This window comes from Spea bombifrons, chromosome 9, assembly GCF_027358695.1.
Source record: "Spea bombifrons isolate aSpeBom1 chromosome 9, aSpeBom1.2.pri, whole genome shotgun sequence".
Classification (NCBI taxonomy): Eukaryota; Metazoa; Chordata; class Amphibia; order Anura; family Pelobatidae; genus Spea; species Spea bombifrons.
The window spans coordinates 6398607-6416063 of NC_071095.1; the positions used below are offsets into that span (position 1 = coordinate 6398607).

The following is a 17457-nucleotide window of genomic DNA, read 5'->3' on the forward strand; positions in this document are numbered from 1 at the left end:
TCGTCTCTTTCAATAAATCTGCCTGATGGAACCCTTGAGTGCCTGGAGCCTTTTTCAATTTTGGTTTAATTGGAGAGTGATGGGTCTGCCATGGTGTAGTCAAAACAGATGCTGGAAAGCCATCGTAATTTAAGATCAAATTGCTCAAAGCTTTGGACTTTAACCCAAAATGGCTGACCAGTTCATGATTTGGCTCCCATTAAGAAGTGTATGAGAGCAAAAGAGATTCGTAGAGTTCAATAGAATGTCATGCATAGAGTTCAATAGAACCTTGTTCATGGTTCATGAAATGTAGCATATTTTACTACAGAATTACTTTATCTCCTGGCTTGGAGACCATCAGGCAGTCTTTGGGTGAGACTTGACTTTCCCAAAACATGAATTTCTTACAAAGCCTTTTTTTGTATTTGAAGATCTTCTCAGAGTATAAAAATGTACTGTTGTTTCCCATAATGTCTACGACAAATACATATTAGTTTAAGTGTAGAACTCTGCACACTAATTTTATAAAGCAAGCAAAAACATCATGTTTCATGAGTCTTTAGTTAATACCTTGTGTTGGACCAACATGGGAAAACATATTAAAATGAGACAACCTTTTGGGACCTCAGAGATGTCATCTTCATGACCAGCTCTTTTTATAAGTGACTCCTCTTTGGGCTACATCAATAACCTAGCTGGATTTCTCAGCAATATTAATAAATTATTGATGTACCAATTGTGTTTCACCGAGAAACATGTAGATATGGTGTAATTTATATACTTTCCCTATAAATAAAATGTCCTTATTGACTAATCATCCAGTTCCTTTGGCCAAACTATGATTACATTACATTTAATTAACAGAACGCCGGGAGATTCCGTATCACCGATACATCGACCACATATACTTTTTTTTATCTTCCATTCAAACATTGTGATTTCCCAGACACATTAACCTAGATCTGAACTTATCCATTGACTTTTTGCCTGAGAAAAAAAGATAAAGGAAGTTATTTTAAAAACTGTGAATTGTGCTTTTTACTCTTCTTAGAGGAGAGCACAATGCCAGGCGGAGATTAATGACCCGCAAAGTCTAAGCTTTATAAATTAATGTTTCTTATTACAAGCGTGGCGCTGAGACAAAGACAAGTCATCGGCTGGGACTCCACCACCCAATAATTAATTTGGGAAGTTTAGTTTGAAAAGTGTTTTAAATATCCTTCAAAACTCAATGCTTTCTGTCTGGTTTGCGTTAATAAATCTTTTAAATGTTTCGGATTCCATTGCCACGGATAAAATTGAAATATATTGTGGCGGAAGGAGTGTTGCTAGACTATGTAATATTATTTTCTTTCACCGAAAAATATAAATTCTAAATATAAAAATACATTAAAAAAATTATATGTATTTAAAATATTTATATAAAAATATAAAAAATATTACAATATAGCAGATCTATACAAATATCTGAGTGCTTTTAAACTATGTGAATAAATAAAAATTATTCCTTGGGTGTTCTCCTTAAGAAGTTGTAGAAATTATACTGAATAATTTGGTAATTTCATGATTTATACTGAACTCCATTCCTGTATATATGAAGGGGGCAGCTATTTTAACATTTAACCCCTTAAGGACAATGGACGGTCCCTAAGCCCATTGAAAACAATGCATTTTTTGTCATTAAGGGGTTAATGTAGGTTGTTTATAAAGATCAAATGTGTGGCAAATCTTAACTGGAGTTTGATAGCTTAGAACATCCCACTGAGTACTATAGTGAAATTTATATTTTTTATATTTTTTGTTTTATACGGTGAAAATACCAAAAGGGGAGATATTAATGTCTCTGACAGCGCCTGTAAAGATGAATTAATATTAAAGTACTTTATGAGTATTTTAATATGCATTCTTTTAAAAAAAAAAAACAAAAACAGGCATTTACCTAAGATAGAAGCTGCAGCTACAGAGCTGCAACTCCCCTCCTCCGGTCCGACGATTTTTGCTATGAAATGAATGGCACCTGAACTTAATCATTTCTCATTTTCTTATTATTTTACAGATCCGCCTACAGTAGAACCAACATTTCAGGAGATAAGGCTAGGATTGAACAACAGCATCACCATGAATTGCAGAGTGCTGCGAGCGTACCCCACTCGAGTCCTTATGTACGAATGGAGATTTGGGAACAGACTACTGGAGAAAGGACAGTTTGACTCGCAAGACTTTACAGAATTAACAGTTACGATCCGTGCCAAGGACCAATATGGAACTTACAACTGTAGTATCATTAACGAAGCCGGAGCTGGTAGATGCAGTTTCCTGGTTACAGGTAAGCGTTAACACAGAAATATCCTCGGCGACACGTTTACAGGCTTCCATTTCAATTATTTAGGATTTATTTTTAATCTGTGTACTTTGTGATGTTATACGAAGAAAAATATCAGGCTGGATTCAATGTAAGACAATACCCACCGTAATAAACACTTAATTTGTAATGTAAAACAAGTCGGTGGAAATGAAGGGAGGATCCAGCTTATGACTTTCAGATGATATCGTTTGTTTTTAAACTCCAAATCGAACCATGAAGACCAACATTTACAATAATATTAATATGTATTTTAATTGATGTGATGTGATACCCCCATTTAGGATGAAATGAGTTCCGTTTGCCACCTAAATCTATCCCTGACAACAGTCCGAATCGGAAGGTGGCTCTAGCAGCATGTCCCGTCCATGGCTGACGTCTCTGGATGCGTAAAATAAAAAATCGGGCATCCACGAAAGAAGTGCGGTGACTCCACAGGAAAACATCTTGTGAACGCACCTGGGAACTTTTGGGGTCGGCTACCTGGAGGCTACCCCTGCGAGACGCGGCCAGGACTACCTGCTGACGTGAGTCAGCACTCCTGCTGACGTCGCTGGTGGTCACGCTGATGTCGGTGGGCGTTCCCATTGACATAGTTGGGCGTTCCCATAGACATAGTTGGGCGTTCCCATTGACATAGTTGGGCGTTCCCATTGACATCAGTGAGCACCCCGCCCCGACGTAAGTGGGAGTTCCCGCTGAAGTCTCGGGAAAAACCTCCATTTAAAGGGCAAATGGGTGGGGAGTGGGCCATAGTAGGACACCGCAACTTGGACGATTCAGGTGTCCACCCAGAGAAACGGAGAAGCAGCACTTCTCCTGGAGTCTCCTGGCGAAACCCGGAGAGTTCCAAGGTATGCTTGTGATGTACCCATATAACATGGGGCGGTGGGACAAGACACGCCATGTATTGTATGACCAACCATAAACACTAAAGATCTTTGGTGTACACAAACCCATTAGGGCCATCGCCTGACTCCAGCTTCCAAATGCCTTTTTTTTTCTTGTAGCACTATACTTATCACTGAATTATGTAAATTGAGATTAAATTACTGAAACCTCTAAATATACTCAATTAGCAGATTTTTTTTATTATTATTTTAATACAGAACCATTAAAAAAATGTAAGCCACAGTTGTTTGCACATGCAATAAAATCCAAATGAGGGAATACGGTGATTGATGATATTGTCAGTCTTAGAAAATGGGAATTTGTTGGATCACTATTAAATGATACTTTACGATATAATATTTGCAGCCATTCATTTCAGTAATTTACAGTCTATCAAGACGAGAGAACATCTAGGAGGAGGCTTAGGATGATAAGCAATAAATTCTGAGCAATTAAATTGATGTTACATGTGGATAACGATAGAAACGGTACAAATTGAGAAGGTCTCTAAAGAAAATTATTGGCATTATGCTGTAAATTTTAAGTTTTTGGTTAGTTTAATAAATATCTATTGATATTTCAATTGAGAACTTTGAATTGGTTAAAAAAAAAAGATCCTTTGTTTTGGTATAACCAGAAGGGAAAACGAACGCCAATATTAAAACTGCCAATATACTGGCAGAAATCCTGGTAGATTAGGAGTGTTGGCGGGCCATTTACACGCTAAAAAAAAAAAAATTATAAAAAATAAAACTTAAATTGTAGGTAGGTCATAAGATGGCTAAATCATCACAAATTTGTGAAAATGTTGCCAAAAATATTGAATATGGTTGCCAATGGTGTCGCTTGAGTGGAAGTGGGTGGAATTAGAATGAAACACCTAATCTTTTCCTTTAGTGGTCGTTCCCCAAGTGTAGGCGAAAGCAACAAAAGGGAATCATGTACACAAAGCCAGACTGGCCATTGTTGACCGGTCCTGGCACTTTTAATCTAGTGGCCATCCGATGACGTCATTGTGGCCATCTACTGGAAATGTGAGGCCTGTTTTCTGCTTGCGTTGTGTGCAGCCAAACATATCCAGGCGCTAGCTGCAGCACCCGATCTGCCACTGGGCGGCCCTGGTACTTAAAATCCGGTGGCCATCTTATGATGTCATTGCGGCCATCAGCCAGATATGTGAGGCCACAGACTGCTGGTTTCTGCTTGTGTTTTTTTGTGGACAGGTGTGTCCAGCGGCTAGCTGCACGCCGAAGCCCCCAATCTCAGGACGGTTGAGTACAAGGTGATGTTGGCCAGGGGGCCGCTGGGCATTTGCCCCACGTGCTAGGTGGCCAGTGTGCAACTTCATTAAGAAGCATGGAGCATTTCTTTATGTGGAAAGGCCCTCTCTTGCTCCCATCTAGGCCGGTATCAATGTGGACACACCTTTTGATGAGGTCTACATGGACACCAGCATTGGCATTTCCACTTACCGAAATACTTAATACTCGTTATAAGCTTCACCCCTAATTTTAGGAGTTAAAATCAGGGTGAAAATGTTCCTACAGTCAATATAGTATGGCAAGTAAGTCAAAACATCTACGTTTCAATCTGTACCGTACTTGTAAGAAGTGTAGAATTTCACGCTTTCCATTTAATCGCATTATCATCAATTTAATTTGCTGAGGAAGTTTTGATTGGATTTTCATTGTTTAGAAGAACACTGTGAAATAATGTCCTCTAATCACAAGTTGCATCACACGGTATGATGCAATGTCTGACCCTTTGATGAAAATGAAGCCTGAAAGAGGAATTGTTTGTTTCACGAGCAGCAAACGCTGTACATATTTTAATAGATTTACATTTTTTTACATCAAAATGCCTTAAACTTCCAGACGTCATCTGGCACAAAGTAACTAAGAAAACGAAATCCGGTGACCTTGAGCAAATAACTTTATCCGTGTAATCCTTGTCACTTTAGGAAAGTCAGTTTACAAAAGCAAAACAATTAGCTGTAGGCCAATGAAGATCTAAAAGAATCAAAAGTATGCTATATTAAACTGCATTTAAATGCAGAATAAAAAGATATAAATAGAGTCTAAGAGAAACCTTGAATTTCTGGCCCATTCGGCCCCCGTCTAGTCTAGCAGTTTTTCCTTGTATAGACTCAAACCTTAATCAGTCCCTGATCTCGTCTTAGATTCAGAATCCATATGAATAAAATAATAATAATAATAATAATAATAAAAAAAAAATAATGATAATAATAATAAAAAATTATATATTATTATTATATATATTATTATTATATTATTATATATACAGCTAAAAACAGCAAACGTTTCAAGAAATGAATTCAGTTATGATGAAATGCTGGTTTCCTTACAATTTCAAACAACAGCACATAAAGTGTTTTCTTGAAGAATTAGATGTCTTGGTTGTTTAATTATTGGTTATTCTGGGCCAACTTGGCTCTTCTTGGATGAAAAAGTCCATATTTTTCATCGTATTTCAACTCACCTATAGTTTACTCTTTAGCGAATAACCACCCAAAGGTCATCTATGACAAAATCTTCCATGAGTTTGCTAAGTTTTGGGGAAAAAACATATGCTGGAAAAAAAAATGTTCTTATGATTGTTTTTACCCATTGCTTGGGTCAACACGGAGACGTCAGTTTTTAAAATGCCCTAAAAAGACCTTTCTTGTACAAAAAAAACCTTAAGGAGATGGGTTACGAAGATGTATAGTGAGCAGCAGAGTGCAGAACCGTAATTCCTACTTGTAAGAGTTTCCTTTAGGGACTATATTTAAAGGAGGAGTGACAAGACAGAGAGGATTCCTAAACTCTGCCTTTAGCGTTACGACTTTGCTGCTGATCAAATCGTATATATTTTAGACTCCTTGTCGGGAGTCGCACTAATGCCGTATCGCCACAGCGCATTGCTACAGGAATTGTAATTTATCAAATAAGGATATTCTCAGAAGAACATATTTCTTCTTTGATCTTGTATTTAATTCAGATTTTCAGGGTAACGAAAGGTTGAGGAAAGCTAAAAATATACTCTCATTATTTACGGTAAAATAGCTCAGTAACCGAGGAAAGACATTTTATGATAGTTCCTGGCGGTTCAAATTCAATCTTAGTTATTTTCAATCGCTTAGGGATCTGGGTTTCCCTTCCATGCAAAAGTGAATAAATATTAATTTCCAAGTTAGTTGCTAAACAGATAAAAAAAGTAACATTAGCATTAACTCCAAAATTAACCAATTGTTTCTCTTCGAGAGTCCATACTTACCAACATTTTAGCAGCTTCTCTCAGGATGCCCAACAGATATGACATCATAGACAGGTCATCCCACTTAATATGGACTGTGAAATCCCATAACATTGATTGCCATAACATGGGATGTCCTGTCTCTCCCATTGTGTCTGATTTCAGCAATGTACATCTGCTAGCATGCCCACCAATTGGGATATTGTTGGGACATCAATCCAATTGTCATCCAATATGGTTCCGTTGGCAAGTATAAGAGGAATAAACCCACGAGCCTCCATGAGAACCTTTAATTTGTATCTGTAATTCCTTATCTAGCCTTAAATCACCTACAAGTAGATGTAACCAGGTCTTCATCCAGCAAGTAAACAGATACTCCATGGGCTTTGTACAGAGCACTTTTTGGAGGTGTATATTTGGTTCTTTCCCTTACTTCGGTTCTTTGCGTTCTCTTGTTGGTTTTGCTCTAGTAGAAGTGGTAGAGGGTAATACAGTGAGGGTATTAAACATGCATGGGATCGGCATACGGCTCCTGAATCTAAGACGAGACCTACGACTGATTAAGGCTTGAGTCTTTACTTCAGGAGAAATGGCGTGACTAGACGGGCCAGTTGGGTCTGATATGCTGGCAAATTCCGTGTTTCCAGAGTGCTAGTTTACATAGAATGTTCCAGAGTGTTTTCAAGACTACTTTATCCATAATGGCAATGTTGTAAAGAACAGTTCTATGCAGACCAGTCAATATAAACCTATGTGCGGGTATCGGCCGATATATGGGCAATTTTTTGAAAAAAAAAAAAAACTTTTGTTGTTGCTCTCAAGGATTTACCCCGGAAACCCACCTAGTCCCATTTTATTATGGGAAATAAGTTATTAGAAAGGGTTTTATACCAGCGACGGTTAGGATCTATAGAATCCTTCTCAATGCTAAATGTAGATCTTTGCAGGCTACCATACAAATAATTGGTTCATATCACCTACTTGCCCTAAAATGAATGCTTAAAAGCTTAATCATTCAGATAATGTACACTATTTACGCCATTATGGATCTTTGCAATGTGTTGGCTTAGCGTGTTTTAGTGAAGGTAATAATCTATTGAACAAGCAAACTGCAATTTCAGTACTAAAAATAGATGCAACGCTTATTGATGGAAACCAGTCAAAAATAAAAACCCGTATGCATTATTAACCAGAACTATTAATAATATATTGTGGATAAAGAACAAACCTTAAATATTTGATCGCGAAAATAAAATTAAAATGTATAGCCGTGTTTGTAAAAATATCAATGTATTGCAGATTGTTGAGCTCTGTATAAATAATAAATATATTTCTACATTTTTATTTAGATTAAAAAGGTACGGACTTCGTTTTTTTTATCCAGCGATTCTGCTGATGAATGAATGTAAAACCGGCTGTTATTAGCAATGAACTAAAAAAAAACTAAGAATTTGAATTCTTCTCAAAGAGGTTTTTTTCACTTATAATCATTGTTGTATTTTGTTTGCAGGGAAAGCCTACCCACCGGAATTCTACTATGACACGTATAACCCTCTTTGGCAAAACAAAGCCCGTATTTATTCTTATAGTTTACAGTGGACACAGATGAACCCAGATGCCGTGGATCGGATATTGGCTTATCGTCTGGGACTGAAACAGGTGATTGCCGTAGTCAGTATTCCAATATGTTGCGTATGGGTCTCATTTGATGACTGAGTGAATCTCGATGGAATGAAATCACGGATTCCATGGCCGGTACTCCGGTACTCAGGGGCGACAAACCGGCCAGGAATCCTGTGGATCTAAGCCCAAAAACAAAGAAATGTAATTAACTTTTAAATCAAGATGCCAAAGCTGGCAAAGTCAAAATGGCCTGTTTGTGGCCCTCAATGAATGTTTTTTACGCCATTGCTTTAGTTGGTGGACAGGAACAGCAAACTTGATGGTCCTTTTTTTGGTACCCCGATTTGCTTTTGACTCCCATACTCTACCCACTGACACCCTACTCGTTGTCCACGGCCACTCCTGTATCTGAAAGTAATACCAGGTTGTCTTCACTTACTCTAAATATTTTACTCCTCTTCATATTTTTTAAAATAAAAAATATATATATGTGATCTGATTTCACAAAGTACTAGTTATTCTTATTTTGTCAAAACAGCCTCCATGCTAAATGTTTTGTTGCCGAGAAAAAGATCGGACCATTTTTAACTTTGAGAATATTAACTTACTTGAAAGGTCCATGAGAAGCATTTCGTTATATGAAATAGGCTTAACCCCTTAATGACAAAGCCTGTACATGTACGGGCTCAAAATGCATTGCTTTCAATGGGTTTAGGGACCGCCCATTGTCCTTAAGGGGTTAAGTTATATACCTAGTTTATGCCACTCTCTTAGCTTTTTAAAAGAATCCAACATAAATTATATAGGCAATCTCTCCTCCAAGTGTAGCGAGACAGGAAGACCCAATGTTTTGAAAAAATAAAATTAATAATACATCTTACAATTGCTAAAAGTTGAGAATCGTTACAAAAAATGATCTTCTAGAAGATTAATTTGATTACGATGACATGAGATATTATGGGGAAAAATGGCAGACTCCAGAATCGCTAAAATGCTGCTGATTCCCGAGCGTCGTATGCTTGTTTATTTACTTTTATATTATTATAATGATATTCTTTTTATTTTATTTTTTTTTTTGTAAATCAGATCGGGAAATAGGCCCTGATCGTCAACCTGATTGACGTTTGACGATAAATATTTAAGACCTCCAAAAACGCAAAGCGAGGGTTACATTTCCAGCCTCTATGGAAATTTTGGGGCGCCTACTGCCATACTAATTAACTTCACACCTTGCATGAAAATGATGTAATTTTGAAGGTCTGCAAAAAAATGCAGGTTTCTCCTGTGTTATCGTTCTTTGTTGGTTTCAATTATCACAGATCTTTAAATTATCTCATTTCTTTCATAACTGTCCATTTTGGGTGTTTATGTTTCGAGTGACACTACACACTTCACATTCCAGTTCCTACTTGGATTGAATATTTCGGAAATATACTTTATTGTAAATCAAGCGTATTTCTATCTTTCTTCTCTTTCATAAATGTTCTTTGTGTCCTTATCTTATGTTCTGTTGATTTTCTTTGCCATGCACACACTGATAGTTCCTGAAACTTGAAAGTAATTTTAACACTGGAAAGTATCTAGTTATGAAGACACAATCTTAGTCAATGTCCTCTAAGTCATTCGCGATGTTTTGCTTTATCTATGATATATAACACAATTGGAATCTTGCATTTCACATTTTTTGTAACTGGAATTTGAATGAAATTGTATCGATCAAAGGTGTTTTGATACGTGGGATGTGATATCTACGGCAACTCGATTTTATAACCCTTGTCACGTTTTATCAGCAATGCTGTTGGCTTGGTTTCCAGAAGACTCGAGTCATAAATCTTCCCGTAAGGTCTTTTTGCTAAAGTGTGTTAGTTAGTCATTAAAGTGTATGGTAAGAGGAATTGATACAATCTATCATGCTTTGGAAAGCGGTGGGTTGGACACCAGGGAGGGTTCAGTAATACCCCACAGTCAAGTTGGATATTAAACCATTTGGGGACCATCTTTACCATAGAGATGATAATTACAAACATGCATAGGGAGGGCCAAATTGTATATCTTATCTTCTCTCCCTACCTACATTTACTCAAACACTTGGTGATGTCAAGGAGTTGGGTCAAAATCAGTAGTGGTATGCATCAGTGGTTGTGTTATGTATAATTAACAGTTCCTTAATACAATCATTTATACTCGGATAGGAAATTTACTGATAAGAAAATGTATTTTAAAAAAAAGGATGTATTTTGAAATAAGCAAATTTGTTCCCTTTTAGAATAACATACCATCCATTCCAATTTATGTTTTGAAGGCCACAAGCGCCATTTGACACCCCGTGATTGATCTATTGATTACCTGGTAGGAGGGATCAGGCTTTTTTTGCAAGCATGCCAGCCGGCGAATCTGGTAGTAGATCAGATGGCAGCATGCTGGCATTTTATTTTTTTTTATCCTTTGTTACCACGGTAGCAAGCAACCACATTAGGCTGCTTGCTACGTGGACCAAATGCTGCCTAATAACAGAGACCAGAACTTTTTTGTTTGTTTGTTTGTTTTATGTAAATTTAAAGATGTTGCAATCAGTCATGTATTCTTTCCTCCCAGAGAGAGAACTTTAAAGAAAGTTTACACTGTTACATAGAAGACTTTTGCTAGTGGCTATAGCTAGCAGTCAGCTCCGGAGACATTCTGTAACCTCTTCTACATCACAGGAATGTTTTCTCCACAATCGCTTGTAGGGGACCCTGCAGTTCCAACACGTATGACATATGTGGTTGACTTCTAGGGCCTGCTTTGCCAACCACAGGTTGGAACCATGCCATATTAACCCCTTAAGGACAATGGGCGGTCCCTAAACCCATTGAAAACAATGCATTTTGAGCCCGTACATGTACGGGCTTTGTCATTAAGGGGTTAATTTATACCTCTTTTTATTCCTCTCCTCTACTTGATTATTATGTAACTGTTTTAATAGTAATATTATTAATGCGTTTTATGTCAGGCTTGAGACGAACAGGGCACGTTCCCCAGGGAGACTGAATGGCTTAAACTAATATTTGTTACTCCTTAATTTAAAAGCCCTTGCAAAACTGAAATGTCAGTTTTAATTAAACGCCAATAATGATTCATTATTCTTAACTGAGTGTTTCGTTTGCCCCAGGTTGACCATTGAATTTTTCTGAAATGTTGCCAATTTTTTAAATTGGACTCTTACTGGAGAACTCTTAAGTCCACGCGATTGTACAATAGCGAGACCTCGTCTACTGTGCAAATTATTGCTCGTACAGCAATGCAGATTATCTCATTGGTAATAGAAACTATAAATCATTTCAAAATAAATATTTTAAAATGAATAAATTATATTGTACTTTTAGCAAACTGATTATTTTACCCAACACTTCACAGGTGAGCTTATTCACTAAACTGAGAGTAGGCTAAAAATGTGAGCTTGTAGGAGCAAACGGTGCATTAAACATAATTGAAATGCCAAAATAAACTCGCATTAACTAAGTGGTATGGCTTGATATTATTAGTCATAAATTAAATATATATATATTTTTTTTTTTAAAAAAAATAACATTTCATCATTCATTAGAATTTTGTATGCCATTGTTACTTGAAATTGTGAAGTTGAAACCCCTTCAGTCTAGTCTACAACAGACATGTTTTTTTTTTATGTCCAGTAGCATGAATTCAAAATGTAATATGTGGAATTTAAGGGTCAATTAAAGAAATACAGAATGGTAATTAATCTATCCAAGGAACTGTCACATTGGAAATAAAACTATAATTGAATCCAGCACAGAAACCATTCATCACCTGTGTCGTTAATATTTTTATTTGGTGTTCCATTTGTAAGTTAGTAAGAGGTATATTTTTCCAGCTCTGACATCATGTCTGCTTTTCATGTAAAGGTTCCTTCACTTAGCGTAGCATTGGAATCCTACCGTCAATCCAAACAGGAAGTTCTAATGCACTTCCTGTGCGCCATGCTTTTTTCAGTGGACCACATATTAGATTTAAGGTCATATAACATTATTTATAATTACTATGAATGAATGTAATCTTCTTGTTTAAGAGGAGAGAGGGGCTTCCATTAGCTTATTGCTCACATAGACACCTCACATAAGTATGTAATGGAGAGTAACCCTTTCTTTAAGATACTTGAAATTTATACTTGAAAACCTTAGTTTTGTATCTCTGAATCTGCAATCTGAGTCTAAAAAATGACACACGGATCCGTCCCTATAGATGTCATCACATAATTTGTGATTTTTTTTAAATTATCACAGTTGATATTTTTTTATATGCTTTCTTTATAGTGCATATTGCTGATCATGTAATATTTTTGTGATACGACTCAAGCTCTGAAGGGAGTTTCTTTGGACAACCTCCGAAAGGGCACACAATCATTTTACGACGTGATATCTTTATTACTTGACGTCTTTTTCATAATTTAACAATGAAGGCTAGTCGTGAGCTTTTGGTTTTTAATAATAATACACTCATTTTCTTCTCGTATTTTTGTTCACCTTCTCTCTTTTGCAGTTACATTCGTAAAACTATTTGGTGTGGCAAAGTATATGAACCCAACATAAATAAACAACACAATGCTATATATATATATATATATATATATATATATATAATCAATTTTACTGCACTGTATGTAGTTGGCTAAATTATGTGGATATGCTAACTTTGGCTCAAGTAGGGTTTGAACCCAATGGTTTGGTTGCATGGGCTGGTCAAGAAAACATGAGGACAATCGGGAGCCAGTCTAACTTCCATTCTCATTCCTAGTCATGTCTAATAACTTCTAACAATTTTATTAAATGCATACAAAGCCTCCAAACCATAAAAATATATAGTTCAATTTTTTTATATTTTTTTATACTCCAACAGTTATATGGTTTCGGATAGTTTAATGAAGGTGAAGAATTGATGTCCAAACAAGAAAAATCAAGATTAGGAAAATATTAAAACTTTGTTTAAAAATTAGCATTTTTTTAAATTCCTGGCATGTTCCGTCTCTGAGACCCGGCTACCTCTTAGATTTTGATGGATGATGTATGTACACCATTACAGAGTAGTTTGTTCTGCTTTTTTGGTTTAGAGGGATGTAGGCGAAATGCAAATTCTCCTGAGTCTGCATTTTCTTCCAGCGAGTTTGGAATGATTTATAAGAGCTGTAATGTACTTATATTTCAGTTCATTGATATTCTAAATGTTCCTTGGGCTCTAATACCAATATCACAAGAGTCTTGTGTTCCAAAAGTAATGCCTCCTTTCCCTACATGTGTATAATAACTCCTGCCTGGTACATCAGCGTGTACAACTGTGATTTACATATGTCAAATAATGAACATGATAGATGCTCCATTATCCAAATAATACAGAAGAGAGACTAGGAAATAAAATAAAAATTCAATGCAGACTTAACGTAATGTTTCCTTGGAAGATATTATTAAATTACTTTCATTCAGTAGATGGATTTATTTGATAATCAGTGTCATAGGCTATATTTGATACTGTTGGAAGTAACGAGATTTGGTTAGGCAGCCGAAAAAAGTCACCATATGTTTTTCAGGACGCTGATAAATTATTGCTTAATTCTAAATGGGAATCACATAAGGAATATATAGCAGAATCAGAAGAAGAAGAAAATATCCCTTATTCCATCTTCTGCATGGACAGTATGGTTTACAATTGACTTTTTTTTTAAAATAATGTTTGAGGCTTTTTATGGAATATTTTTAACCGTCGACAGATACTGTATTGAAAACCTGCAAGATCTAAATCCTTAGTATGTCTGTGTTTTCAATTTACTTAAAGGACATACTAATCAATATTCACTAAACAGTATTACATTTAAATATACTTAAATGGCATTAGCATTCCAGCTACCTAATAATTCACTTTACAATTAATTATTATTTCATTATAAAACCAGATGGCTTTGTTAAATTAAAAATATTGCCTACAGATGGAGGATATTCAGAAATCTTAATCATTAAATTAAGGTTTTCAATCATTCTCCATCAATCTCGTGCAGAATACTAATTTAAGATGCAGAATAAGATGACAAAAAAAGTCTATAATGCACCTTTTTGGTTCCCCTGACGAAGAGCAAATATTTCTAATATTTCAATTAATATCAGTTCCTTTTATAATACTTTCTTGAGCACAAATCCTTATTATTGGGATTTTTCCAACCACAGGCATTAGATTTAGATTTACTGTTAATCTATGTAAGTCTTAAGAAGATTTGTAATTAGAACACTGGAGATTAAGGTGAATTTATTAGCACACAAAGTAAAGGTAATACAAGAATCTATAAAAAAGATCTAATTTCTCTTGAATTTTTATCCTTTTTTATAGAGGTTTATTTGGAATTATTTTAAATTATTGTTTATTATTATGTATTGTTTTATATAGCACCATCATATTCCACAGCGCTGTACAATGGCAAAACAAGTAGTAAATTACATAACAATTCGATTTACAGAAACAAGCGGTAAGGAGCGCCTTGCTCAAAGAGCTTACAATCAAGAAGTATACCATGGGACAGAAAAAAGACAGAGAAGTCATAATTGTATATTATTTCATTAGAATTAAAAGAAACATTGGTTGGTGGTTTGGTGATATGATGCAGTTTGAGTTTAAACTTTTTCCACCCCAGATATGTTATAATTAAGGTGAAGAAGTTCTCATTATTTGTTATAGCATACGATTTCCATAATGATGTGCTGCAAGAACCGAATTGGTAGATGAGGTTGAGGGTTGACCTTTACGTATATAATTATCCATACTTTCTGAGTGCTTCCACGGCAGAATAGAGAGAGGTGTAAGAAAATTACTTGTGTGGGATTCTGAAATGTAGGCATTTTAAATTCATATCAATTTCAAATGTAGTGATAGTATTAGTGATAGTGTTTTTTCCTCATTGGTATACGTTTTAAATTCACCTTCACAATTCAGGCTTGATTAGAGCTTAGTAAAAAGGGAAAATATCTGCAAAAAAACCCTTCTTCCCATGTCTGAGGTTCGACAGATGTAATCATCCCCTCCTCCAGACAGGACAAATGTAATACACTTGCCACATATTTGGCTTAGTCAATTATTACTTGTAATTCCACTCACAGCCACCAGGGGCATAGTGTATGATGGGCTGTTCCACCCAGGATAACTCTAATAAAGAGTGGTGGGTAAAATATATATTTTTATTTTTTTTTAATAGTTGTAGCTTATAATATATTTAAATTTTACCATTTCAGACATAATATGTGACCATTTTTCTGCTACTCTGTGTTTTTTTTTATGTAGTATGTACTGGTGTAAACAAAAGTAGTGCATTTGCTTTTGTTGATTATGTATTGGATGATGGAGACCTGCACCTGGACTTGTTATGTCCTGTTTACAAATTGTACAGCGCTGCAGAACATGGTGGTGCTATATAAAGGAATAAATAATTGCACATCCCATATCTCATTAGATCAATAATATAATTTTCAATAATAGATCTTTAACACAAAATGTCAATTGCCTTAATGGTCCCAGTAAAGATAGTCCAAGAACTTAGAACAAAGAATAAGATATAGAATGCTAAAAGGCTCAATGATCTCATCCACTAAGCTCTTATAATACACATTTCAGTAAGGTAAGGAATTTTAAGTGTTATCTATTAATTGTTATTTCATTTAAACAATAGGCAGGACAGCAACGCTGGTGGGAAACTGAAATCACCGTTGATGGAAACATCAAAAAAGGAGAATTAATTACCAACAATCTTACGGAACTGGTCAAGCCCGAACCTTACGAGATTCGATTGACTCCTATCAGTAGGTTTGGTGAAGGAGATTCAGCAATTCGTGTGATAAAGTATAGCGGTGAGTTACATTTTATATCATTGAGCTGTTTGTGTACTATGTAGCTTCTCTTCTGTTGTCGAAATCCCCGTCCTCCAAGCTTTGAGGAAGTTCTCAACTCACATAACTTTAACTACCTTGAATTTTCTATGTGTGAAAGAGAAAAGTTCACTTTTTTTTTCACAAATTTTTCAAATCCCTAGCTGTACCTGTTTATAACCCGTCAGAAAATGAACAATTTTAAAAACAAATAGTTTCTACCCCATTTTTTTTCTCAAGGTTCTTGGCCAACTGGAGCTATTCCCTTGAACTTTTATTTTATCCACATGTCTTGTAACAGTTCCAGCTTCTATTTCAAGGGGACGCCAATGCTGGGATTTAACCCCTTAAGGACAATGAGCGGTCCCTAAACCCATTGAAAACAATGCATTTTGAGCCCGTATATGTACGGGCTTTGTCATTAAGGGGTTAAAAAAAAAATTTGTTAAATTATTATTAAATTCTTATCATCAAACTGAAATACAGTCCACTCGCAGTCCTCAAGTATTGTTATTGATATAATTGTTATATGATAATTTTTATTAATGTTCCCAGGGAGATATATTATTATAAAATGCATTTGGAATCCAATATAACAAATTAATCACTCAGGAAGCATACAACAGATTTATTATTACATATATAATGTCGAATACATATTCCATGTTGTTTTTTGTACAAATATATATATATATATACTTAATAACTGGCAAGCCATTGGCAGTCAGTGTGGCTGCTTGCTTAGGGGACTCCTTTTACAATAACTACAGAATAATTGGGCTTGACAAGCAGAAAAGCAGTTTAAGGAATTTCTCTATAATTAGTAACTTAACATTAAGCTGGGAAGCACTGTTTCTTTGAGTTTTAATTCTCTGTGTGGTTACAGGCATTGTGATAGGAAATAAAATTCAAAAAAACATTTGCATGGTAGTTATGAAATCCGGCTTCTGCACAAAATCCCTCTATTATTTCCCGCGCACTTCATGCCGCAAGGACCGTGCACATTAATCTCGTGCACCCTCAATGCGTGTCAGGCTTTCTACCAATTTCATTTAATGTCACTAACGAAAGGTCTTCATGCTAAAGAAAAATAATTATGACTTTTTTTTTCCATGTATTTTCCCCCATAATAATATGTTTTTTTTGGTTTTTTTTTTACAGCTCCTATTAATCCACATTTAAGTAAGTATTTGAATATGGAAGATCATTAGCTATATCTTATTACATATGTTACGTATCTTGTTACAATGTTTAACCCCTTAATGACAAAGCCCGTACATGTTTTTTTTGTTTTTTTTTTTATATTATTTTTTTGATATTATTTTGCTTGTCATATGAACAACACAGGTTATTCTAAAAAAAATGTAAAAAAAAAACAAAAAAACCTTCAACTACACGGGTGGGGGAGGGGCAGGGACACAAATACATAGAAGGGGATTCTGATGA

General features: G+C 35.5%; 1 protein-coding gene across 1 annotated transcript in view; it reads left to right on the forward strand.

The window, feature by feature from the left end:
* MDGA2 (MAM domain containing glycosylphosphatidylinositol anchor 2) overlaps nucleotides 1-17457 on the forward strand; it is a gene marked incomplete at its 5' end in the record, with an annotated part of 232745 nt that overhangs the window by 202184 nt on the left and 13104 nt on the right. The window contains 4 exons of the mRNA XM_053475433.1: nucleotides 2039-2308; nucleotides 8001-8149; nucleotides 15816-15993; nucleotides 17173-17193. Coding sequence (XP_053331408.1) covers nucleotides 2039-2308; nucleotides 8001-8149; nucleotides 15816-15993; nucleotides 17173-17193 — 618 coding nt within the window. The remainder of the gene's footprint in view (nucleotides 1-2038; nucleotides 2309-8000; nucleotides 8150-15815; nucleotides 15994-17172; nucleotides 17194-17457) is intronic.